The sequence below is a fragment of the Anabrus simplex genome, chromosome 5 (genome assembly GCF_040414725.1).
Source record: "Anabrus simplex isolate iqAnaSimp1 chromosome 5, ASM4041472v1, whole genome shotgun sequence".
In the NCBI taxonomy this organism is placed as follows: Eukaryota; Metazoa; Arthropoda; class Insecta; order Orthoptera; family Tettigoniidae; genus Anabrus; species Anabrus simplex.
Genome location: NC_090269.1, coordinates 431,740,169 through 431,767,075, shown reverse-complemented (window position 1 = coordinate 431,767,075; position 26,907 = coordinate 431,740,169). Strand labels below are relative to the sequence as shown.

Here is a 26,907-nt window from a genome sequence, read left to right as displayed (position 1 = left end):
TTCACCTCCGACCTACAATTACCAATAAAAATAAGTTAATTGTCTTAGTTTGAATAGTAAGCATCATTGCGTCACCAAGATAACAAAGACAATTCAATAAAGTCGGATAACACTACCTCAGATAAGGCAGCTGTTTTAAATTAATTTGCAATTTCATGGCGTTCTTCACCAACATATTTGTCATATTCTTTGGCGTGTTTTAAAGAATAATGTCCATAAATGTTAATTTTTTTGCTAGTGGTTTTACGTCGCACCATCACAGTTAGGTCTTACGGTGAAGATGAGATAGGAAAGGCCTAGGAGTTGGAAGGAAGCGGCCGCGGCCTTAATTAAGGTACAGCCCCAGCATTTGCCTGGTGTGAAAATGGGAAGCCACAGAAAACCATCTTCAGGGCTGCCGACAGTGGGATTCGAACCCACTATCTCCTGGATGCAAGCTCACAGCCGCGCACCTCTAACCGCATGGCCAACCCACCCAGTGTTAAAATTTTTAATAATTTTTATGTCCTATTACAAATGAATCATTTTTCCATTCCATTGCACTCGGTAAAAAGATACGGCATAATAAAACACGACAAAATATAACGTGCTATTGAAAGGTCATACCACAACTAGCGAGTAACAAAGAATTGTCAGCGTGTCCACTGCCGCTTGTTATGAGGCAAGGGTGAGGAAGCGACTGATAGCAGCTGAAGATCTCACTCACCACATCCCTGCATGGGTAAGAACTAATCTGTCATCATCCCTCTTCAAGGACAAGACTTTGTGACGCTGCGGCATCTGACGGAAACTGGCTGAACTACCAGCACTAGAATTCGGCCGACACTCGTAAGTCAATAAGTAGAGCTTTATTGAAATCACGATTAAATATATAAAGAATCCCTAATTTTAAGTATGTTAAAGTAGCCCCTTAGAGAAAAATATCAACTTCCCTACGGTATAGTTTGCTTCTAATTTGAACACCATCTTGACTTAAAACAAGTTTAGGAAAACCGCGGTTCAGAGCCCAATTTTATATGGAGATTCGTTATCTTAACTACCACTTTATAACTGTATTTGCATTTCTTTTTGAAATGCTTTTACACTAATGAAAAGTGTATTACATACCACCATGCACTATAAAAACAAAATAATTTTACCTTCTTCTGTTTCCTTATAAAAACTCTTACAAACATTTGACCCATGTTAAAACAACTACTGAGCTGGTGGCCGGCCGTTCCAGCTCCGGCCGCCTCTTATGATGGGTAAGCCCACATACATGGTGTATATAGATCTAGAAAAGGCATATGATAATGTTGATAGGAGCAAGCTATTTGAGATTCTGAAGGTGATAGTGATCAGGTATCGAGAAAAAGGAACTGTCTACAATCTATATAAAAATCAGTCTGCAGTGATAAGAATCGAAGACAATGAAAATGAAGCAGCAATCGAGAAAGGGGTGAGGCAAGGCTGCACTTTGTCCCCCCCCCCTCCTTTTCAATGTTCATATACAACAGGCAGTAAAGGAAATGAAAGAAGAATTTGGAAAGGGAATCCCAATCCAAGGAGAGGAAATCAAAACCCTGAGATTTGCCAATGATGTGGTTATTTTATCTGAGACTGCAGAAGATCTCGAGAAGCTGCTGAATGGTATGGACGGAGTCTTTGGTGAGGAGTACAAGATGAAATTATATAAGTCCAAAACAAAAGTACAGGAGTGCAGTCATACGAAGTCAGGTGATACAGGAAATATTAGATTATGAAATGAAGACTTAAAGGAAGGGGATGAACATTTTTACTTGGGTAGTAAAATAACTAAATGGCAGAAGTAATGACAACATAAAATGCAGGCTGGCACAAGGAAGGAAGACCTTTTTTCAGATAAGAAATTTGCTCGCTTTGACCATTGATATAGGAATTAGGAAAATGTTTTTGAAGACTTTCGTCTGGAGCGTAGCAATGTATGGAAGTGAAACATGGACGATAACTCGCTCAGGAAGAAGGAGAATATAAGCTTCTGAGATGTGTTGTTTCAGAAGAATCCTGAGGGTGGGATGGATAGATCGAATCACGAATGAAGAGATGCTGAATCGAATTGGTGAGAGGAGATCATTGTGACTAAATTTGACAAGAAGAAGAGATAGAATGACAGGACACATCTTAAGATGACCAGGACTTACGCAGTTGGTTTTGGAGGGAAGATTAGGGGGTAGGAATGGTAGAGGTAGACCAAGGTATGAATATGACAAGCAGATTAGGGCAAATGTAGGATGCGGCAGTTATGTAAAAATGAAAAGGTTAACACAGGATAGGATGGAATGGACAGCTGAATCAAATCAGTCTATGGACTGATGACTAACAACAACATCAGACTACTGAATGGAGCCATCAATATACTGATTTAAAAGAAAAACCTACAACCTATTTTCCAGTCTTTAACCGGGTCAGGGATGTAATGAAGGAAACATATATAGGCTGTTATTACAATGGGGTCCACTCACAAGGTGATTTATTAATGAGTGATAAATGCTATGAAATGAGAATGGATAGTGTTGTCGGTATGAAAGATGACAGGGAAAACCGGAGTACCCGGAGAAAAATCTGCCCCGCCTCCGCTTTGTCCAGCACAAATCTCACATGGAGTGACCGGGATTTGAACCACAGCATCCAGCGGTGAGAGGCCGATGCGCTGCCGTCTGAGCCACGGATTAATGAAGCTAAATTATGTAATTTGAAATAATTATATTCCTTTCAATGTACATAAAAATTTAACAATTTTGAATTTGTAGATTTAGTTCATAATCTACAAACATGGCATCCTCTGTGTGTCATTGTTGGTAGAAACATACAAAATTTCTGAAAATATCCCGAGGTAGTAGTTGCAGATGACATTTCAGATGATAAAAATATGATGAACAAATGATGCAGCAACAGTGAAAGAATACATTTTTCATCGTTGCTTAAATGTTTTATAAACAAATACACTTCAGAAATATCTAGATCTACTAGATATTCTTTAGCAGATTTATATTTTAAAAAGCTACTTTGAGGAACATTAATATCATCTTAAGGTTCCTGAATATTTTAGACAATTTTAACCAATCGATTTTTAATATATTAGAGTATAAATGTAACCATCTTAAAGAAAGGATTAAACTGATGAATATGGCCAGTTATCGGACATGAAATATCCACAAGTGAACACAACAGTAAATAGGTACAATATATTCCTTTTTGTATACAGTCTGTGATGTACATACTTTGTTTCTTCTTTGATGTATGGCACGAGCTGATCCACAGGGTTTTGTTCTATAAATATTTCCTCCTTAATGTCTCCAGAAGGCTGTAAGTAAGAAATAAGAAAAGTAGAATAATGAAGTGAGGAAAAAAATATGAACAAGAAACAGCTGAGAAAATAAATTTCATATTGGCACAAAAAAACATATAACCTGTTTTCCAGCCATTGATTGCGTCAGGGATGGAATGAATGAAACCCCATAGGAATTGTTCCGGCTGCCGAGGCCCGTCACACTCCTCTGGGGCAATGATTAATGACTGACAGATGAAATGGAATGATAATGGAGTGTTGCTGGAATGAAAGATGACAGGAAAAACCAGAGTACCTGGAGAAAAATCAGTTCTGCCTCTGCTTTGTCTAGCACAAATCTCACATAGAGTGACCAGGATTTAAACCACGGAACCCAGCTGTGAAAAGCCGACGCGCTGCTGCCTGAGCCACGGAGGCTCAGATATTGGCACAATAAGAGTATAAGTAATTTATCTCCCAATATCAATATATAAGAGTAGAAAGGAACAGACAAGTGATAAGAGAGATAAGGACATGAAAAGAAACACACTATAGGACACCACTAGATGAGGTAGCAATAGAAAAGGAGAAACATGAAAGGACAAAGACTGCCTCCAAATCTTTACCCAATACAATTCCTTGTTTCTTTTTCCCCTTCTCTTGATCCCCACTCCACAATGAATAGCTACTATTTTCCTTATCCTCTTATATTCACATTCCCCTGTTCCCACCTTTCTGAACACGACTTGACTTGTAGCTTCTTGTTCCTTTCCATGTTCCTATATAAGTTCTTTCTGAAGACAAGACACCTCACTGTAATATCAAATAACCCCACATTATTCCTACCACTTTGCTAACAAGCGGACAACGCCTAAATCATAACAACAGAAATATCCATCATCCCTCACTGTACATCACATTAACACCAACAAGTAACAAATAAAGAAATAAATGTATATAAATACACAAATAAATAAAAAAAATCAATCAGTCAACCATTAAATCCATCAATCAACACTGTCCAGCATTTAGGACTGTCACATAGGTGGCAGAATGTTTATCCATTGTTTACGTACAAAAATATTTTAAAATTTATGAAACAACTCCCTTGGTAAATTATTTCAATCCCTAAGTCACCTTCCTGTAAATTAACATTTGCCAAAATTTATCCCATTGAATTTCAAATTATCTTCATATTCTGATATTTCCCAGTTTTAAAGTACACTGTCTTAAATGTATTCATCTACTAATGTCATTCCAAGTGATCTCTCCAACAGCAAATTACAATATCCCACTTTGTCGTGCAGCTTGTCTCCCTTCACCAAGTCTTCCCAGCCGAAACATTGCAACATCTCTTTAACACAACTCATTTATCAGAAATCACACACAAGAAATGGAGCTCCTTTCTGTGGATTACTTCCTGTTCTCAAATTAAGTAATCCTGGTGACGGACCCATACTCTAATTGTGTCCTTGCTGGAGTTATAAATGCCCTCTTCTTTACAGCCTCCAAGTTAAATAAACTTCACATAATCATTATAGGATCAAATAAAGCTTCACCTATTCTAATGCTCTAACTCTATTTTCTAGAAAAAAATAGCCACCACTAGTCACTATTTCATCTAGCTCGATTACACTTACTTTAGTCAGTATTCTCCCATGATTTACCCCATCAAAAGCCTTAGGTAGGTCAATCATGATACAGTCCATTTGACCTCCTGAATCTAAAATATCGGCAATATCTTGCTCAAATGCTGCAAGTTGAACTATAGTACAATAACACCTTCTAAGCCTAAAGTACCTTCTGTCGAACGAGTTAGTAATTTTGTAAACGTGTGTAAAGAATTCTGTCCAAGAGCTTGCACGACCAGCCTGTAATTATTGGCATTATGTTTACCACCTTTTATTTATACAACTAGTTCTTCATTTGTTTAGTAAAGCTCCTTCATACAAGCAGTGATCAGATATGTATACTGACTTTGTATGTCCCCAGGTATCTTATCAAACACAGCAGCATTTCTAATTTTAAAGGATTTGAATGAAAAGATGCAAATCATTAAACAAATTGCGAAAGAAAACAACCATCCTCCAGGCACAGTAGATAAACTATTAAAGAAACATAAGAAAAGTTGCCGGGAAAGCACCATACATGACAAAGAAAACTACGTGGTTCTCAACTACGTTAACAATAACACATACAAAGTAGCTAACATTTTCAAGAAACAAAGTTTAAAAGTAGCCTTTCGAACGAATAACGCACTACAGACACACATCAGCAAGTGCAACCTAAACAAAAAGGACCCTTTCTCAAAGTCAGGAGTATATGAACTCAAGTGCCAAGAACCTAACTGCAACACCACATACATAGGTCAAACAAAACGTAATTACCATACAAGATACAAAGAACACAAAAACGCAATCAGATATAATCGGCATTCAGCCTTCGGGGAGCACACCATTTCACAGACATCAACACTGATCTAAAAATTTTACACTTCGAAAATAAAAGTAAATCTTTGAATATAAAAGAAGCAATAGAAATTTACTTCGCAAAAAATGCTAATGCAAATAACCTGAATGAGCACACACATTTAAATAATTCCCCCCTATTCACTCTACTCACATAATATCTGACAACACCTACTCATTAAATTGCTTTTAATGTAATAATAATAATAATAATAATAATAATACCATTCCTTACTTTAATAAAAAAATTAATTTGCATTCATCCATATTACGTAAAGGTACATTTAACATGAAATAGGTCAATAACATCTCTGCCCTCTCCAATGTTGATGGAGGGTTCCACAGCGCTCCAGCCGCTCCGCCCTATTTCTCCCTCCCCTCTCCACTGTATATTCTACTCGATTTAATCATCCAATAGGAGAGATCTACACCACTCTAGAAGGCCCCTCCCTTTCTTGCCCTCCCCTCTCCATGCGCAGCGTGCCTCACCAAAAACTTTCCATGACCACAGTCCTGAAATAGTGTTTGGTGACAACATCGGCAGTCTAGATATGTACGTAAGTTTTCATTATATTAATAACTGTATATATTTTATTTTTTGTCATTACTGTTTAATGTTATCACTCTCTATCACCGACAAGTTTATGCTACGTATATATACGTAAGCGTACGTAACCTTGTTTTTAAGTGATTTGATAGAATCTGAGGATGTTCTTGTAGAACGAAACATGTCATTCTTTGTATGTTAGTGTGTATTTTACAGGTATGTGTATAGTGTTATAATTTACACTGTATTTGCTGTGTGTTTGAGAGACTGAAAAGCTTTGTTACATTTAACTAATGCTTCTTACAGCTATGCACGATGATCTTTTCTTTTTGCTATTTGTATTATGTCGCACCAACACAGATAGGTCATATCGCGACGATGGGATAGGAAAGGCCTAGGAATGGGAAGGAAGAGACCGTGGCCTTAATTAGGGAACAGCCACAAAATTTGCCTGGTATGAAAATGGGAAATCATGGAAAACCATCGTCATGGCTGCCGGCATTGGGGTTCGAACCCACTATCTCCCAGATGCAAGCTCACCTGCGCACCTCTAACTGCACGGCCAACTCGCCCAGGCACACAATGATCTATTCATAACAAAAGTTTTGGGATTAAACAAAGTACAAAGAGTAGTTGCTTATTGTTTGCAACTTACTTCATATTGTTGTAAAATACCCGTGGAGTATTATTAAAGTTCACTGTTCATATTGAAGTTGAACTCCATGCTAAAATTTTGCATTAATGTTGTGTACAAAGTTATCAACTTATATTAAGACTATAAACCCAATCACAGAACAATAAGGCAATTTTTATGTCAGCAGAAGACTGAACAGTGCCCAAATTCTAGTGGAGTCAAAATACCACATCTACGTGCATCCATAACAACATCTAACAAAGCTAATGTAATGTTCATGGCAGGACACCTTCGACTACTTCATCCTGACACTCATCTCTTAAACACATCTCTAATTCAAAGAGACATCCCATCAGCAAAAGGGACGGTAAAGAAGCCACACTCATGCATGTGACAAGTGTTGCAAGTTGAATGCTGATACTTCTGAACCATTAATGTGAAATGCACCAATGGTGCATGAAATCACGATGCACCCATTCCTTAACACTGGAATAGACTATTCTGGGCCAATGCTCATAAAAGTTGGTGTGAGGTCGAACAAGACCACACTGCCTAGATACCAAGGCTGTCTACATAAATGTGATACCTGATGCTTGTTAGGTTCCAAAATGGGAAAATAAACAAATATGTAAATGCAATGTCAATATTAATCTTATAGCAAATGCATTTTATGTACTGTATATGAGTTGATCATGTTTGTAAGTACAGAATATATTATGAGAAGAATTTTGTAAATAATATAAATTTATTAAGGATGAACTGTGTGATTAATAGGAAAATTGTTAGTGTAAATTATATAATACTATATTTTAAGAAAATGTCTTCTTCTCTTGTTGATTTAAAATTTAGTGCTAGATAATAGTGTATTTTTGTGTACCATTTGTAACAGAGTTAGACACCTCATGTGCAAACAAATGATTTTTGATTTGATCTGATCACAACTACATTCCTCGCTGCTCTTTGTCGACTTCATTCTCATGGAATTCAACCCCTGAACATTGACAGCGATAATGGCAAGAACTTCTTCAGAGCAGCTAATGAAACCAAGGCATTCCTTCAAGACAATTCTCAGAAAAAGCAACACTTCACTGCAACTGCAGGCATGGGACTGACATTGCATTTCACCCCTCGTACAACGTCACACTTAGGTGGAATCTTTGAAACAGCTCTTATGAGTCTGACATATCACCTCAGAAATGTGATGGGTACTTACTGCTTCACCTACAATGAAGTCACAACACTTGCAACACATATGTCCTAGTTAACACTAGTTAACAAATTTAAACATTTTTTTTTTCCATCTGGTTTGTAAATGGGTGGATTTACCTAATTCTGGGGTGCTGAATACACTGATAAAATCAGTTTTTCTCTTTGACGTCACATTTCCTAGATATACAGCAGAATAAAAACTGGTAATATCAAAAATTGACACAATTAAGTCCAACAAAAATACACATTCAGAACGTTTGAAATTAATACTATTTTGTACGTATATATGGGCGTGATGCCAATAAAAGGTCCAAATTAGTTCAGAAGATATTTTCACCTTCAATTGTCTTTGAAAAATGTGAAGACGGAGCTCTTCTTTTGTTTGCCATTTCATCACTCTCCATGACAAGACCCCAGCAGTAGTCACCCATCATCGAAGGGTTCCAACGGCCTTGGTAATGGTGTTCCCTGGTAAGAATGTTTTGGTGAAAGTGTTCACCATTGTCATCGCTTACGGCTCCCAAATTTTCTGGGAAGGAATCAAGGCGAAAATGTAAAAAGTGAATTTTAACACGTTGGGTGCCACGTGCCGCCATATGGCGTCACGGTGGTCTTCAAATTTGAGATGGCGTGACGCCATATGGCGGCACACCGTTCTTGAAATCAGAGTTGGCGTGACGCCATATGGCGGCACAGTTAAGTTTCAGGCGGTGCGCCGTAGATAATCAGCTGTGACATCTATGCGCGTAAAATAGGTACTACGTGAAGGGCGAACTCCAGGGTCTATTCCAGCTACGTATTTTTACTGTATGCCACCATGTGGCGCCACAGTATCCTTCCGAAGCCACTGACTGGCCAGTGGTCATTGTCACAGGTGAAAGCGCGCCAGGCTTTGTTTATTCCTCGTTTACGTACGTATTATCACTCAGATTATATAGTTGTGCAAAAATATTTTTAAAAAATGGAAGATATTGGTAATAATCTTACGAGGGAACACATACATGTGTTACACTCGGATTCGGTTGAAATTTGGTAGGAATATTCGTGGGAGGCAGTAGAATGCCAAGGTGAAAACTGCATGTACCCAGCGCAAGCTTAAACGCCAAAATTGACCAAATAAATAGTCATAAAATTAGATGTGCCGCGGGAGTATCGCGGTGTGGCGGAGAGGTAGGGAGGAGCGAAGCAGCGGACGTGAACCAACCGGGCTGCGTCGAGGTGCACCAGCAGCCAGGTAGCGTATAGTTAGTGCGTTCCCCTTAACTTCCCGATCAGATGTGCAAAACGTAAATATGAAAACAGCACATGAAACAAGTGTACCAAGGACGATGTTTGAACAACGATGATAATAAGGTTTGAAAAATTACGAGGAACAAGAACTCGGGCATGCCGAGACGTATATTTTCATTGTTTAGAGTTATCAGAAAACTGTTCACAACAATATGTAATGTAATATAAGTACTTGTTTTGCATTTTACTAGGTTTTCATAAATATTGCGTTAATTTGAATTAGGAAATAAATATCCCGTATTGGAAATTCGTATTGAACATTCCATGTCAAAAAATTCTGTGACACCATATGGCGTCACGCTATATTTTATCTTTCCTAAAAATTGATGTGACACCATATGGCGTCACGCATGATCATGGTATGGTGAGATAAAATTTACTTAGTACATCATATAAATACATCCCAAGATTATATAAACAGTCTACAACGCGTACAATTGCTTTGGCACCAGCGGAATGCAATTCAAGAACATGCCTGGCACCAGTGGAATAGTGTGCTACAATCGGCTCGGCACTCAACGTGTTAAGCGACATTCTACACCCCATGTTGTTACAGTTGTCCAACAGATAATTCACAATGGTAAGATAGTTCTTGTCTTTTCTGTTACCCAAAATGCCCTTCACAATTGCTTTAAAAGAAGACCAAGCAGCTAATTGGATATCTGTGAGTTTGGTATCAAAGGTTGAATCATTCAGCAATTTTCTTATTTGTGGTCCAACAAATATACCCTCTTTCAGCTTTGCCTCACTTGTTCCTAAGTGATTGAAGGCCTCGCCTTCTTTATCCAAACCTTTTACAAAGTTCTCGATAAGGCCCAAGTTGATATGAAGGAGAGGCAAAATGATTTTATCATGCTCAACCAATGGGGTATAGTTCACCTTTACATTTCCAGAATCATATGACTTCTTTATAGGCCATTCCTTGACTGTAAAGTGGTTCTTGGTGTCACAGCTGTTCTAAAGGCACACAAAGCAGCAGTATTTCATGAATCCAGCCTGTAAACCAGTAAGGAGTGCAACAACTTTTAAATCACAGCAAAGATGCTATTTATGATCGTTATATTGGGTTGCCTCTAGCAGCAAAGCCATGGTTTCATAAGTTTCTTTCATGTCTACTGCATAAGCCAAAGGTACCGATGGAAAAGCATTGCCATTATGCAGTAGTACTGCTTTCAAGCTGGTTTTACTGGAGTCAATCAATAGTTGCCACCCCTGTGGATTATGTTTTACACCTAGCTGCATCACCAGACCATTGTCATCTCTACATACACAGATTGAATTCTACGTATCAAAATACTGAGCGAAGGAAGCACCTCTTGTTCTGAAACAGAAAATTTTTGTCCCTGGAGCTATAAGGTTCCGTTGTTGCAGTCTTGACGCCAAGAATTCAGCTTGTTGTTTCGAAAATTTTAGATCGCGAACCAAATCGTTCAATTCCTTTTGATTAAAGAGCTGAGGCGAAGTGTCATGATATTGAGGGCAGTACTCTTCTATATGTTCAATACTTTCTGATTCACTTGACATGGTGTCTGGATCCGTGGCTTTCAAGTTACAGACAGGAATAGGCAACCCATCATCATGGGGCACAGGCAAATGCACTGAAGATATATTTGGACACTTTATTTTATGTCTAGTTTTTCTTGAATGTCCCGAAATATTTGTAAGACACAAGTAACAGTCTGAATAATGGTCTTTAGGCTCACACCACACCATAGGAACAGCGAGTGGCATGGCTCGGCATTTTCCTTTCAATCACTCGGTTAAGGTTGTAGTACAGGTTCTGCAGGCAATATGAGGTGCAAAATTTTTATCTTGATCACCAACAGGATAATCAAAATACAATTTATATGCCTTCTTAACCAAATTGGTGATTGGTTTCCTTTGGGCTTTTGGAGTGAATTTCCCACACACATAACAAAAGTTGTTGAGGTGGTTAAGACAGCAACGAGATTTACTAGTTGCCATTTTTCTTAGTTTTAAACACAAAAAGTTTTCACTATCCTTCACAGGAAACACTCACTGAGGATCTCTTTCAAACCACTGGATTACCACACCAACCATTAACTGACGATTTGTAGATCTTCTAGCTCTCTTTTGCAAATCAAAAACAAAAAATTAAACATCAAAACAGACGAACAGCAAAAAGCTAAATACAGAATACCAAAAATAAAGAAGCCTTTAAAAACTCAATACTGGTACATGCTAGAACATTTTGAAAGGTATATTCGGATTCTACACACCAAAATACATACTAGTTGATGTATCACATCCCAGATGCAATATGGCTGTTGACTAGTGTAATAACCCTTCTACATATACAGTGTGGCAGTTTCATTAATATCTGATAAGAGTGCTTTGGACAGACAGAGTGTTATATCTTCAAGTCAGACGACTTTGCACACATGTCACTCGCGTTGTCACTCGTCACTTGTGTTTTATTTTTCTTCTTGGTTACTTGATTATGCCATGAGATTATAGACCTGTATCGGCCGCAAATACATAAAAAATTTGTTTGTAAACAAAAAGAGATGTTTGTGATCAAAGTTATGAGAGGATTGAAAGCCATATGCGAATACCACCTAAGACAATTTCTACAGGCGAGTGATGTGATAAACAAATATTATGATCAAAAGAAGAAGTTCATTCTCCTGGTAGTAAACATACTTCAATTTTAATAATAATAATAATAATAATAATAATAATAATAATAATAATAATGTTATTTGCTTTACGTCCCACTAACTACTTTTTAAGGTCTTCGGAGACGCCGAGGTGCCGGAATTTAGTCCCGCAGGAGTTCTTTTACGTGCCAGTAAATCTATCGACACGGGGCTGTCGTATTTGAGCACCTTCAAATACCACCGGACTGAGCCAGGATCGAACCTGCCAAGTTGAGGTTAGAAGGCCAGCGCCTTAACCGTCTGAGCCCCTCAGCCCGGCTACTTCAATTTTATCAGCATCAATCCTTGTAGTAAAAAGACACTCGTTATGTGGAGTACATTTTATGTAATATTAAATTGGGCCATTAACTCTATTACTACTTCCGATATGTGCATGTGATGTACGCTGGGATTCGACAAGGTCACTCACCTGCGAGCTGTGACTCGCTCACTTATCTGAGGGGTCAATCTTCCAGCGGACTTCTGAACACAACGTTCCTGCCTCCGAATAACATCAAGTACATTGAGACTTGTCAGTCTAGCCATTCTATTATTGATGCAGAGCATAATAGCCAACAGACGTCAACCTTATCGAGACTGCTTAAATACATATTCAACTGCGATATTGAAAGGGTCCACGACTTGACAACTTCACTAATATTTTTGTACTAGTTTCAACTACAAAGTCAAAAGGACTTTAACCACCGATTCAACGTGGAGACATTACACACTGCCGTGTGTGACTTCAGGTTTATCATGGAAGCTTAAGCCCTGAGAATGCCGCCAACCAAGTCAAGATGAGAGAATGCCTGCCGTAATCACAGCATTGGGACAATCAGTCGTCGTCCCGGATGAAGAAGTCAACACAAATCTTACAGTAATTATTTGCTCAGTAATTGATTAGATGATTTCTTTGTAGTTGTTGAATGGTCTTGTAAGTTAGTGTAACCTTAGAGTTCTCATGTTTTGATGTGTAGTAGTTTTAGTACACAGTCTTCATGTATTTCCACTTATTTCAGGATATTTTAGATAATCTGTGTTGGCCGGTATAATACAACTGTTATGGTAATTATGATTATCCACGTACATTTCCATAAAAATTTCTCAATTATTCTTACATGATGTATAATTAATTGAAATTTCAGTGATTTACAATTCATCAGCTTAGTGTAGGCGCGACTTGTGGTGAAATGTGTTTGTATCTTTATAAGATTATAACTTAAATTTTTATCGTTTTAGAATTCATTATATTAAACAAACTTTTGATTCTAGATCATGTGCATTCTGAATATCATGCATGAGACATTACGGAATCACAAGATTCAGGTGATAGAATCGATTCCACTTTTTTAATCAAACCTCTTATCTACTGAAGTTCGATATCAGAGAAATTCTTAAATTTTGACTGATTCTGGGAGATAGGCTAGAAGTTCTAAATGTTAAAACATAGTGTCAGAAGATTATTTGTGCGAAGGATATTTTACGTGTCATTATGTATTAAATTCGTGACATCCTGGGTGGATCGTGAATGTGTTTAAGTGCTTAAATGGACCTGACATTGAAGAGGTCAGGACTGGTATATTGTTATAGAGTGTCTTCGAGTTATTAATATGGTACACTTTATGACAGATGTAATGGTATAGTTTCCAATACGAGGTTTATGCCTTGATATTCAGTTCATCGTATATGCAGGAATGGATGATTGTGGAGATGTTTAGAGATCCTCATATGACATTTAATATTCTTGAACTATGTGTAAGTGAATTTGGCCCAGTACGTTTTATTCCGAGAGTTTTCCATTCCTATCACCTCTTCATTATTTCTTCATGATAAATTCAGAATGTCTTCGAGATTGTTCTCCAACTTTCTATGACTTTCTTGTCGGACGAACAGAAGTAAATTAAGACTGGCTGACGTTCTTTCTAGAATTTGCTGGTGAGGAATTGTGTTGGATAAGCGTTTAATTCATGGGATGTATGACCGTGTATATATTGTAGAATACTGTAGATAACTTGTAGAAAATAGAACATCAGTTTTTGGGAGACGGTGATTGATATTTGATATCAATGGTTTCTCCAGTCATTTCATATGCACTTTTTGGATTAGTCAATGTCATTTTGCATTGCAGCATCTAGATTATGCACTGTTGTGTTGTGAGAGCTGAGATTTTCATTAATTTAGGATGGTGTTTCACAACTTAAGTTTATTTCCTTTGATTTAATTAAACTAGAGATAACTAGAGTCTTGAACAGATACTTATTTCTTTTTTCCATTGACTCAGTTTTAGAATGAATTATATCACAGATTTTCTCTAAATAATTATTGTAAATTAATAATTCCGTAAGAGGTATTATGATACAATATAATTTTCTTACCTTTTTTTATATATATATTTCCAGACTTGTTCGATGGAAAATAAATCTTTCAAAATTAAATTAAATGAAAATTGTTCACTTAAATTTCAAGACGTAAAATATTGTAATTATTGTTTTGTTGTTGATATACTATCTTTGTACTTGAAGAGCAGGAATTAATTTTATGTTCATGGTCATTTTCATCATCATAGATAGCAAAGATGACGAGTATATTTTATTTAACCCATTAGTGCCTAGCATTGTCATATGGCAACGATTTTTGCACCTTTTTCTTTTAATGGTGTAGGCAACAAGAAATAATCTGGAAGATTGTGGTGTCATCCAACAGTTAGAGAAAAGTTGGTAGAATCTAGTAATCACGTTTATTTCATTTTAAAATCTACTGTTGTGACACAAAGACTGGTGGACTCTTGGTTATTTTAAGATTCATGCGAAATTGCTGCCGGCTTCACGTACGAAGGATATAAAATCTATAAGTGAAGTTCTTTAACTGGATTATGTTTACAGTAGGGTTGTGCACACTTCATTATATATGTTGTAAGTATTTGAAACAGTACGGGCGCAAAATGCCGTAGTAGTGCTTGTTGAATCATTAGCATTGCCATTTATACTCAGTAAAATTGCTGCAGCTGTCAGATCATAATACTTTATACTGATTCATACATCTTCATTGCAGGAAGGAATTTTCCCTTTTAGAAGCACTGGATATGCTACTGACTGAAGATCTCGATGGTAATATTTTTTGTGGGACTGCCCTATGTAAATGTACTTACAGATGAGGGCTCCTGGTGATGAAGATGATGGTGGGCTTACTGATAATCTCTCTCTCTCGACAGTTATGTGTCAGTGCTGAAATGAAGCTTGTAAATAATGAAAGAATCGGGATTCGTTACGATGGTGAAGGTGTGATACCAGAGGACGAAGTGCCTTTTCTGCCTACTGATGCAAGATCTGTTTCAAAAACCGACGCTGCGAAAGAGCGGATAACTGATAGAGGATATAATAAATCAAATCAAAAACCAAGATAGACCGATGGGGCTGATTTCAATATTGGGTGACATTAAATGCCAGTTTTAAAGTTACTTTCAAAATTTCACTAATGTTTATGGAAGGTTCCTACCACTAGACGATTCTTTAAGCCAAACTCTGTATTGAGGTTGGTGTTCATATCCATTCTCACACCTAATGTCATGTAAAGACAAGAATGTTACCCAAATATAGACCGAGAAAAGTTTTCTAGGCATACCAGAAGATATACTGCATCTTACCAGAGATGGAATTAGAGCTATCTCGCACAGAATCTTGGAAGTGCAGCCACAGACACAAACATTAAAAAGTATGAACTCTTTCAATATGTCCAATGATATGAAAATAATGTAGGAAGTTTTTCGAACCACTTACAAGTTTTAATACTGTTCTAAATCTTTCGCATATGAGAAATACAAATACCATATTCCAAGCATAGAGTTAGTTTGCAGACAGATTAAAATACCATATAATATATGAAGCACATTCTCTATTCTGGTTATGTCTAGCACAGAAGTGCTACATAGTGCCTTGAGACAGTTCTATTTCAGTCAACATCCTTCAATGCTTTGAAGTACAAAAATAGAAAAACAAACATGAAAGAAGCAGGCTTCTCACATTCCAGGGTAAGATGTAATGTGGGCCACACTCAAAGCAACTACTAATGAAATGTTTTATGACTACAAGGACGTTACACCAGTCTTCTGTGAAGAACTGTGGGAATGAGAACACCATCAGTGCTGAGCCAGCAGTGTTGGCAAGTACATCTGCTGTTTCAGAGTCTCTTTTATGACCTACTAGGAGACCGTTAACTTTCTCACTTGGACTTACAAAAACCTGGTCAGCACTAAAGGGACTGCTATCAAAAGCTTACATTCGAATATAAGTTAATTTACCAAAAAATGTGAATTTAAGTATAAAAGTCTACAAGATACCGACTTAACGCCTTCAATATAGAACAGAATGAACAGCAGCCGAACTAAGGAAAGGAAGAAGAAAATTATGTACAAAAGGAGAGGAGAATAATGACAAAGAGCAAAGAAAAGAGAACTTTAATTTGTGCAAGTCGCCAAAAAAGACCCAGAGCCCACTAATAGGGGCAGATTATAGACAATTTTGTCACAAAACACTCGAGTCTTTAGACATGTATATCCATACAACATAGACATGACCTGTATAGGAGCAATAAAAGGAGCTTATCACTATTCTGCCTTTCCAAACAAATTCAACATCTGAGCAAGATACATGCTTTCAGAGAACTTACATTGCACATTTTGAGCTATTTTATCTCTAGTAGCAGGTAGGGAACCTCTTCGGAGGCAGCCCTACCCAGGGAGTGGCGCCCCTGCCTATGGGAGTCCCAGAGCACACTGACCCAGTGTGTAACATCTGGTATGGGTCCCAGCTCAGGATTATCAGTGAAGAGCTCAACAGCATCTACAGCAGAGAAAGTGGACTTTGGCACGGTGCAGATGTCGGAAGGGCAAACCCGCAGCGTCTGTACTCCAGAGGAGTGGCTACGAAAGGTGTCTGTCTCTATGTTAGGGGCAGCCTAACTTTGAACCTGGCAGTAAGTATAAAATGCCTTTGGGTGTGGCGAGCCCATTGTAACAATAGCCTATATGGACAAAGCAGGTATGGTGTCTCGGAAAAGGTTAGGGCGTGCCCTGCTAAAAGCGATGTGCAGCTCTTCAGGTGCTTTGGGAACTGTGAGAAATCGGCAACCAGCACCAAAGTACATCAGGATTGCGACAGCAAATGTCCTGACTCTGACGGGAAAGACCGAAGAACTGGTTGACTTAATGAATGAAAAAAAAAAAATATAGCCGTACTTGGACTGTGTGAGACCAAGAAGAGAGGCACGGGAGATATTTCTCTGAAAGAAGGATACAGGCTGTATTACAGCGGAGGACCTGCAGCAAAAAATGAAGTGGCCATCATACATAGAAAACAAATACAAGAATATGTGGAATATACAAAATTCGTCAGCGACAGAATGATGGTGATGAGACTCCACTTTGAAAATGGTGTGAAAGATCTATTTCAGTTGTAAGCCACACAAACGGGTTGCAGAGAAGACTTTTTAGAGGAAGTGGAGAGACCGACAGCAGATAAGGAAGTGATATTGATGGGGGAACAAAATGTACAAGTTGGAATGGAAAGACAAGGGAAAGAAGATGTTGTAGGGCCCTTTGGATATGGAAAGGTAAACCCAGAAGGCGAGATGTTGGTGGATTTTTGCACGAGGAACCAAATGATTGTTGGAAAAACCTGGTTTAGGAAGAAGAGTCAGAAGATTACAAGGAATGGTTGGGGAAACAGATGAACAAAGACCATGATTGATTATATAATCACAGTGAAAGAACACCGGAAGAACCTTTTAGATGTTACAGCTATGCCTGAAGAAGCCTTTGGTGGAGATCGTAGAACTGTGATAGGGAAACTGAAAGTGGGAGAGATTGCAAAAACCCCACTAAGAAGAGAGAAAAGAGTTATAAAGTATGAAAGTTGAAGGAGAAAAGCATACAAGAAGAATTTCAAAGGGAAATAATAACCTTGGTACCCAGGACAGAGGTGGGGAGTGTAGAAGATGAAAGGAAAAGATCTAAGGAAGCACTGGTTGGATGTGCAGAAAAGGTATGTGGTAGAACATCTGGAAATGTGAAGGACAAAGAGACAAACTGGTGGAATGATAGGATAAAGACAAAAGTGAAGGAAAAGAAAATGGTGTGGAAAGCATGGGAAACATCTAGGACTGAAGAAAATATGTAGAGACAAGGAATTTGACCAAAGTAGTGGAGGAAGAAAAGAGGAAGAGCTGGGCCTTATTCACACAGAAATTGAGAGATAATATGGAGGGCAGCAAGAAATTATTGTATGGTATCTTAAGAAACGAACAGAGAGATCAAGTAAACACCAGATTTGTGAAGGATGAAGACGGCATAATATTAACAAATAGAAGGAATAATGGAGAGAGTATTTTCAGAAGTTGCTGAACGTAAGAACTGATGACAATCATTCAATGGACAATGAGGAAAGACAATTAGTCTTGAAATGGCAGTAAGAAAGATGAAGAATGGAAAAACTGCTGGAATAGATGAAATTTCAGTAGAGGTGATAAAGGCAGCTGGAGCTGTAGGCCTGCAGTGGACATATCAAGTTCTCAGGACTGTCTGGAAGAATAAGGAAGTCCCTGATGATTGGCAAAAAGGAATAATCATCCCAATTTTCAAGAAAGGCGATAGAAAAGTTTTGAAGAACTACAGAGGAATTACTATAATATCCCATGTTGCTAAGATAATGGAGAGGATACTGGAAAGTAGGATAAGGGTGAGGGTTGAGAATCAGATACTGGAAAAACAGTTTGGTTTCAGAAGTGGAAGGTCAACAATAGAGCCCATTTTCTTTTATGAGACAACTAATAAGAAAGCAATGGGAGTACAGGAATGATATCGTGATGACATTCATTGATATTGAAAAGGCATATGACAGTGTCCCCAGGACTAAAGTTTGGGACAGTCTGGTGCAAAAAGGAAATGGATAGGGATTAATAAAACTGATCATGGCAATGTACAAGGAATGTTGTAGTTGCATGCAAACACAAGTTGGCAGGACAAGTTGTTTCAAAATAACTAGTGGGCTGAGGCAGAGAAGTGTTCTATCACCAATCCTGTTTACAATAGTAATGGATGACATCATGAGAACAGCAAAAGCAGAATGTGGAGGAAGAGAAATGAACATGTTGTTATTTACAGATGATAGTGTGATTCAGGGAGAAGACAACAGGAAGGTGCAAGAACAGTTGGATGTGGTGAATGGGAAAATAGAAGAATGTGGATTGAAAATAAGTGTAGAAAAGAGTAAAACTCTTGTTATGACCAGAGGGGAGAAAGAAGGGAAAGGTCAAATTAGATTTGCAGACAAGCCCCTGGAAGTAGCGGGAACATTTAAATACCTGAGGAGTGAATTAATGGAGAATTCTAGACCGGATGCTGAGATTAGCAAGAGGATACAAGCAGGAAATTGTTTCTAGCATAGTGTAATAAACATGTTATGGGACAAAGATGATCCAATGGAAGCAAAGGAAACAATGTACAATATGTATTACGTACCCATAATAACTTACGGAGCAAAAACATGGACAATGACAAAGAAGGACGAGAGTCGAATATAGAAGGCCGAAGTGAAGTTCTTAAGGAGTATGATACAGAAGAGTAGAAGAGACAAAATAAAGAATGCAAAAATTCGGGAAGCAATTGGAGTGGAAAAACTGAGAATAGAGAAGAGCAGACTAAGATGGTTTGGGCAAATAAAGCGAATGAGTGACGAAGGAATGCCAAAAAAGGTGATGGAAATGCAAATGCAAGGAAGGAGAGGACATGGACGAACACGACTGAGATGGAAGGACACAATTAAACGTAGTATTACAGGAAGAAACCTGGACTGGGACACAGTGTTGGAGGAGAAGTGGTGGAAAGACCAAAGAAAATGGAGAGGAACCATATTTGCCCCTACCCAGCTACAGCTGGATAAAGGCAAATGATGATGATGATGATGATGATGAAGATGACGATTATCTCTAGTACGCTATAGGTGAGCCTGCCCTTTCCATAACACACATTTCCTCTAGCAGATTTCAGACGTGAGAGTGACCCAGAGAAATCACACCTGTGTTGAAGTTCTGTTTAGCACACTGGACTATCCAGTCTCAAAAATATTGGCTGAAGATTTGTGATTTAACTACTCCTGCATTAATTTGGATAAGAAAAATTCTTTTTAAGTTGTGGTGCTAAAGGTGGTTGGGTAGTAGTGATAAAGATTACTGTTTTAACAAAAGTACAACGTGCCACAATCCTCTTCCTAGAGGTGCAGCCCCTATACCTAACAACTGGTAAAATAACATTGATATTGACAGTAAAAATTACAAAATAATCCAATCCAACCTTAACACTCTCACTAACAGTAAGTATTAGGGGTCACAGCTGTAACATCTGGAGATGTCAGGAGCACTAGTAATGTTTGGAAACACCATGCAATGAGCACTGCTCATTTACTACATTTATATATATGTAAAACATCAGATATCATTTGCCTAGTGTGAAAACGGTAAACCATGGGAAGACACCATCAGGGCTCCTGACTGTGCAATTTAAACCCACTATCTCCAGAATGCAAGCTCATGGCAAGCTCATGGCAAACTGAGCCAAATGCATGGCCAACTTTCTCAGTTTTTTCACTTAAGAGAACTAACTAAACAGAGTATTAAAAATTTTTATCAGATATTAAAGACAAAACATGTCTGTGGGGAAAAGTAGCAGTTCACCCTAGAAATAGATACAGTTCGTTAAGGAGCAAATCTAAATTGTGCTGAAGTTATTTGACATTTTAAATGCACACTTTCCACACAGCTTCATGAGCTCAAATAAAGATTTGATTTATTTGTTAGCATGTTCCAAGCAGTCAGTGGACAGATTGTGTCGAATGACATTCGTACACGAATAACTTTCAGTAGTGTTTAAATGTAAGAAAGATCACAACATGAAGCTGAATTTGGAATTCAAGAGGACAAACTGCATCAAATATTTGTTTATAGAAAGAGGACTTAGGGATTGGAGTAATTTTGCAAGCTAAATGTTCAGTCATTTCCAAATTATCTGAAATTGTATAAGAAAATTCTCGGTAATGAACATGTAGGAAACCTGCAACCTGGGTAATTGCCGTAAGTGCAGACGAGTGTCATTGATTGACTGATCCAGACGCCGGGCAGAGAAGAGGATAAACTGACAGGGAAAATGGACAAAATCAATATTCGAAGTTGGCAACTACCCATAATTTCCAGTAACAATTAATGACTGCAAGGATTGCATCACTGCTGCTCTGATGGTCACCAACAGAGACAGATCTCAAAATGTATTACCCTAAATAGATACGTGCCAAGAGATGAAAGGAAGATGCAATGAACATTTGGAGAGCTTTAATTTCTTATTATATGAAAGTCTTCCAAAACTATAGGTCTTTTGAAGTGCAATGTATCATTTAGAATAAATCTGCACATTTATGAAGAAAAAACTTGTTTCCAATATTGGCACACATTTTTCTAACATAATTTTGATACTTGTACAAGAGGTAGCAGAATGATGTACAGAAATTCAGTATAACTACGTACATGTGCTGGGATAATTCTGCTTCTTCAAATACCTCTAGATTGAACCTAAAGCACACTTGCCTACAAGAAATTAGCATGTCATCACTTTACCCTCTGTGCTATCAGATGAAGGGGCACTGAACTGAAAGCCACACACTCAGAAGATCACAATGGAATGTGTTTAGAATAGCAACAGACAGAGCAAGGAATGATGATTAAAATATCTCACTTCTTCTCCAACATCTTTGACTGCATATCTGCCTTCAATATAGTGTTTGCTTTAGAGATCTCATACTGCAACAGTATTTCAATATGTGCTCACCCAACATTAGTATGAAGTTTAGATGATGCAAATCTTACGTGGAATTTCTTTTGGAGGAAAAATATGTTCACTATAATGGCCAGGTACCTACTGGCCATAACATAATTAAATCTAGCACCCACATTTGTCCATCAGTTCAGCAGCTAGTAGCATTGTAACTGGCTGACATGAAATGAAATGATGTCAATCCCACAAAGACAACTTTAGCAAAACATGAAGAATATAAACATAACCGCACAACCCTCTGAAATCCATCTCAATAACCCACAAAGGTAATGATTAAACAATAGACAGTTAACCATGGGTACTTAGGACATGAAAGCCACTGAACCCTTGATCTTAAGACACAGATTATCATGACTTCATGACCATCTGGATCTAACAAATAGATCACAAGTACTATCAAAACATTAATTCAGCTTTTTACCACTGCTGTGAAATGAAAATCTACATTCTGTTCTCCAGTCAGTGACGGGCTCAGGGATGGAATGAATGAAGCCCCCACCTTGTGGCGAGGATAGGAATTGTGCCTCCTGCCGAAGCTTATCACACTCTTCTGGGGCAATGATTAATGACTGACGGGTGAAATGAAATGATATTCGAGTATGTTGCTGGAATGAAAGATGATAGGGAAAACCGGAGTACCTGGAGCTAAAGCTGTCCCGCCTTTGCTTTGTCCATCACAAATCTCACATGGAGTGATCGGAATTTGAACCACGGAACACAGCGGTGAGAGGCTGACGCCCAGCCCCTTAAGCCATGGAGGCATAGAATGCATTGCAGTCTGCCTAGTAAATGCTACAGGCCAACTGGCCACTTTGTGGCCCTAATCTGGGGATTTATGCCACCAGAACACTTTTGCTTACCCCATGAACAATGATCTAGTCACTAGCCAGACCCAAATATGTACATCAATAATGTTGTTTGTAGTTCCTAAGAGTTGGCAGCCTAGTGTAGCACACTGTCACGTATTTCCAGATATACAAACATAACACAGGCATACCACGCCTAAATGCCCATGCTGCAAGTGGTGAATGCTGGTGTTAATAATGGGTAAGCACATAGTAAATTTTGCCCATGCCAAACTTATTCAGCTACTAAGGGTTAAATTCTGATCCCTATAAAGTTATCTGGAATGAGACTTACAAGTGAAGCATTTAATGTTTCTTCATGCCAGGCTGGTTCCTCTTTGATCTTCGTTTCCAAGTCCACTTCACACTGCAAGTTAATCGTCTGAAGGTACTTGGATTGTTGATTACTTCCAATGACCTTACACTGAAAAAAATGGCCAGGAAAATATATTATCGTTTTGATGTCATTATTATCTATATTATTTGTCAACAGACTAAGCAAAAAGCTAGTCATTTTTCATGATTTTCAACATTATGATCATAGCAAAAACACATAAAATTATACGTAAGTGTTGATATTGTGATCATACCTACAGACCCACAGGTACAATATGAATGATACTACGATCACAGCCAAGGACCTCCAAATGTACATGAAAGGTGATATCACAAACACAGCTATAAGACATACAGTTTTACATAGAAATGAACCCAGAGCAAGTTGACTTTTCAATTTTAAAATTCATGTTCTCTCCATCTGAGTGCGATTGGGCTACACAAAATGTCTTGAAAATTCATTGACTATGCTATTTGTTTCTCACTCTGATCACCCGAGTATCATTCTACCATTCTTATCGTCTGAGCTTCCCTTCAAAATTAACTGAACATTTCCCAGTGCCTTGAGAATTGTGGTATCAAACTTTCCCTTCTTAGGATCAAATTCTCACAAACTGTTCTCCTCTCATCAAGCTGATTCTCTATCTCTTTATTTGAGACATGTTCTATCCATCTGATCTTCAACAACTTCCAATAACACCACATTTCAAAAGCTTCAACTCGTTCTCTGAGCACCAGTTATTATCCATGTTTCACTCCCATAGAGTGCCATATTGATGGGGGATCTAAATGCACAAGTTAGAATGGAAAGACCAGGGAAGGAAGATGTTGTAGGGCCCTTTGGATATGGAAAGGTAAACACAGAAGGCGAGATGTTGGTGGATTGTTGCACGAGGAACCTAATGATTTTTGGAGAAACCTGGTTTAGGAAGAAGAACAGTCAGAAGATTACAAGGTATGATTGGGGAGACAGATGAACAAAGACCATGATTGATTATGTAATCATAAAGAACACTGGAAGAACCTTTTAGATCTTACAGCTATGCCTGAAGAAGCCTTTGGTGGAGATCATAGAATTGTGATGGGGAAATTGAAAGTGGAAGAGATAGAAAAAACCCCACTAAGAAGAGAGAAAAGAATTAAAGTATGGAAGTTGAAGGAGAAAAGCATACAAGAAGAATTTCAAAGGGAAATAATACCCTTGGTACCCAGGACGGAGGTGGGGAGTGTTGAAGATGAATGGAAAAGATTTAAGGAAGCACCGATAGATGTGCGGGAAAGATATGTGGTAGAACATCAGGAAATGAGAAGGACAAAGAGACACACTGGTGGAATGATAGGGTAAAGATTAAAATGAAGGAAAAGAAAATGCATGGAAATCATCTAAGACTGAAGAAAGTAGAAGAAAATATGTGGAGGCAAAGAATTTGACCGAGAAAGTAGTGTAGGAAGAAAAGAGGAAGAGCTGGGCCTTATTCACACAGAAATTGAGAGATGATGTGCAGAGCAACAAGAAATTACTGTATTGAAACATATCATATTGCCCCATGGACTTTTATTTGCATATTGCGCAACACTGTGGAGGCGTTAAATTTGAAAGACTTTGTTTGCGAGGTGGCAAGCGAACGGCTTTGTGCTGGGCCGCGCCCTGGAAGAGCGGCCGGTAGCCAGGTTTGAATCGGCCTGTGGTTTGAAAGTTTGAACGAGGCTGTGGGAGTGCCGCGGAGTCACATAAACGTGCGGCGAGTTTGAAAGGAGCCAATCGCGAGCTGTGAAAGCGAGTCATAGAGAATTGCGCGGGGTTGCTAACTTCGATCATCACAGTGCCGACCTATTAGAAATAAGGGTGAAATCTGATAAATAACCCGTGCTCCACGGTTTCGATACGTCTGATGAGTAGTAATTGAATTTAGACTTCTTTATCTGTTCATTTATCGGCTAACTTCTACCTATATATTTGTGTGGCTAGGTTCTAACGGTTGTGGGCTTTGTCCTGAGATAGCAGTTGAAACCTCGCGCCATAGCCAACAGGGCCACCCCCTCTTTTCGGAACGACACGGGTGGGTCCATAAAACCAACAGTGGCTTGGGGAAGCGGTCTGTCTTTCGTGAGGTGTCCGTGGTACAGAAGGTAGTCTCCACGCCAGTCGAGATCGCCATTTTCTTTGTCCGATATCAAAGTGCTACAGTGACGTTATTTCTTCATGATTGCTATAGTAATATTATACACATAGAAGCGTGCCCAGACTACAGTAAAACGTATCGCCCTGGTGTAATTTACATTTAATAAATACAGGAGTTATAAGTCCGTATATGTGTATTTACCGCTACGCGTGTGACGCTTCGCTCTTACATCAAGTGCGGTAGGTACCACGTATGTGTGAACACGGTAAATAAAATGGACGATAGCTGTGCATACCGGGAAGATTGTCGTGAACTAATTAGCTGTATTACATGCCAACATTTCGGGTCGGTTTCGCGATCGCGGAGAAAACGTGTTCGATCGTATCGTAATTGCTCTTGCATACGGACGGATCCGGGGCGCATTCCATGATACTTCGATTCTGATCAAAGAATTAATCTTTATCCAATTATGTGTGCTAAGCAATATCTTCATAAATAGTGTGCGCGTATGCAATTGAGCAAGTGTAGTGTTAACCTGTTTTCCATTCATTGTAGGAGTGTTATCTGCAAGGACAATCATGGAAGCTACATGTGTTATTCATCTATGTTGTAACGCCATCAAAGGTGATATGATGGCCGAGTAATCTCCTGTCGCTGTAGTTGTGCAGATGGTGTGATTGCTCAAGACAACAAAGCTAAGTGGATATGTCAGATTTTTAAGCATGTGGGTAACATTTGAGGTCAGTTCAGTTTCATCCAGTTTTTAGGGTAATATTAACGGTAGGCCTAAATGTCAGTTTGATATAGCTAAGTAATTACATTGTCAGTTAAGCAGGGGAGATCCAGGGCAGCATGCATGCTAGTGCCCTTATTTGTTGCAGTGATTCATAGTTAGTTTAGTTATGGGAAAAAGTGTTGTAAATAGGTAAAGTTAGGAGTGTGTGTGCATGCATTTTTTAATCCTTTCAGAGCATTCCAAGGAGTATGTGTTAAGTGTTAAGAAGGTGGATAGTTTCATCATTAACGAGGCCAGGTCACCTTCTCTTTGTGGAATAATTATCAGTAAAGACCAGTGTAGGCCTCTTATATTTTATCTGTGCGCGATTTCGGATATATATTTGCTGCCACAGGAACGCCACGAGGTCGCCGTTGGGTAGTTAGGTTCTTCTAATGAGCAGAGACGACAGTAGATCGGGGTGGAGATTATTGCGAGGGTTGAGAGGCTGAGATCGCCTGATATATGACGCGGAAGTCAGATATGGATTTGAATGCCTGTGAACATGGTAAGGAAGGGATGATAGCAGGGCAAGCTGCTTTAAACAAGGATGGGCTTGGATATGCCCACAGAGTAAAGAGACAGAGTCGAGAATCGAACTCCCGAGCCGCCAAGACGGAAGGCCATGTGTGACATCTTCCTTGAGAGCGACTTTTGCGGTTTATGTATTGAAAGGTGAAGAAGTGATGTCTCCGTTGTCATAGAAGATTTTATAAACGGGAGAGATAATTAGTTTACATAATGAGGTAGCAGCATTTAGAAACAAACCTTCTTTTGTTGTGCGAGCTAGTCCGGCTGGGATAGCCGTGAAGGAAGCAATTACCTGCACCCCGCCAAGTGTAAGCTGCACCCCATTTGCC

At 38.6% G+C, this 26,907-nt stretch overlaps 1 protein-coding gene across 1 annotated transcript in view; it reads right to left on the bottom strand.

Annotated features, from left to right (window-relative positions):
- Window positions 1–26,907, bottom strand: part of LOC136874607 (zinc finger protein 2) — an 82,528-nt gene that overhangs the window by 41,923 nt on the left and 13,698 nt on the right. Inside the window, exons 3-4 of the mRNA XM_068227879.1 lie at window positions 23,109–23,237; window positions 3,240–3,322 (exon numbers count right to left, since the gene is read on the bottom strand). Of these exons, the coding sequence (XP_068083980.1) occupies window positions 3,240–3,322; window positions 23,109–23,237 (212 nt within the window). The remainder of the gene's footprint in view (window positions 1–3,239; window positions 3,323–23,108; window positions 23,238–26,907) is intronic.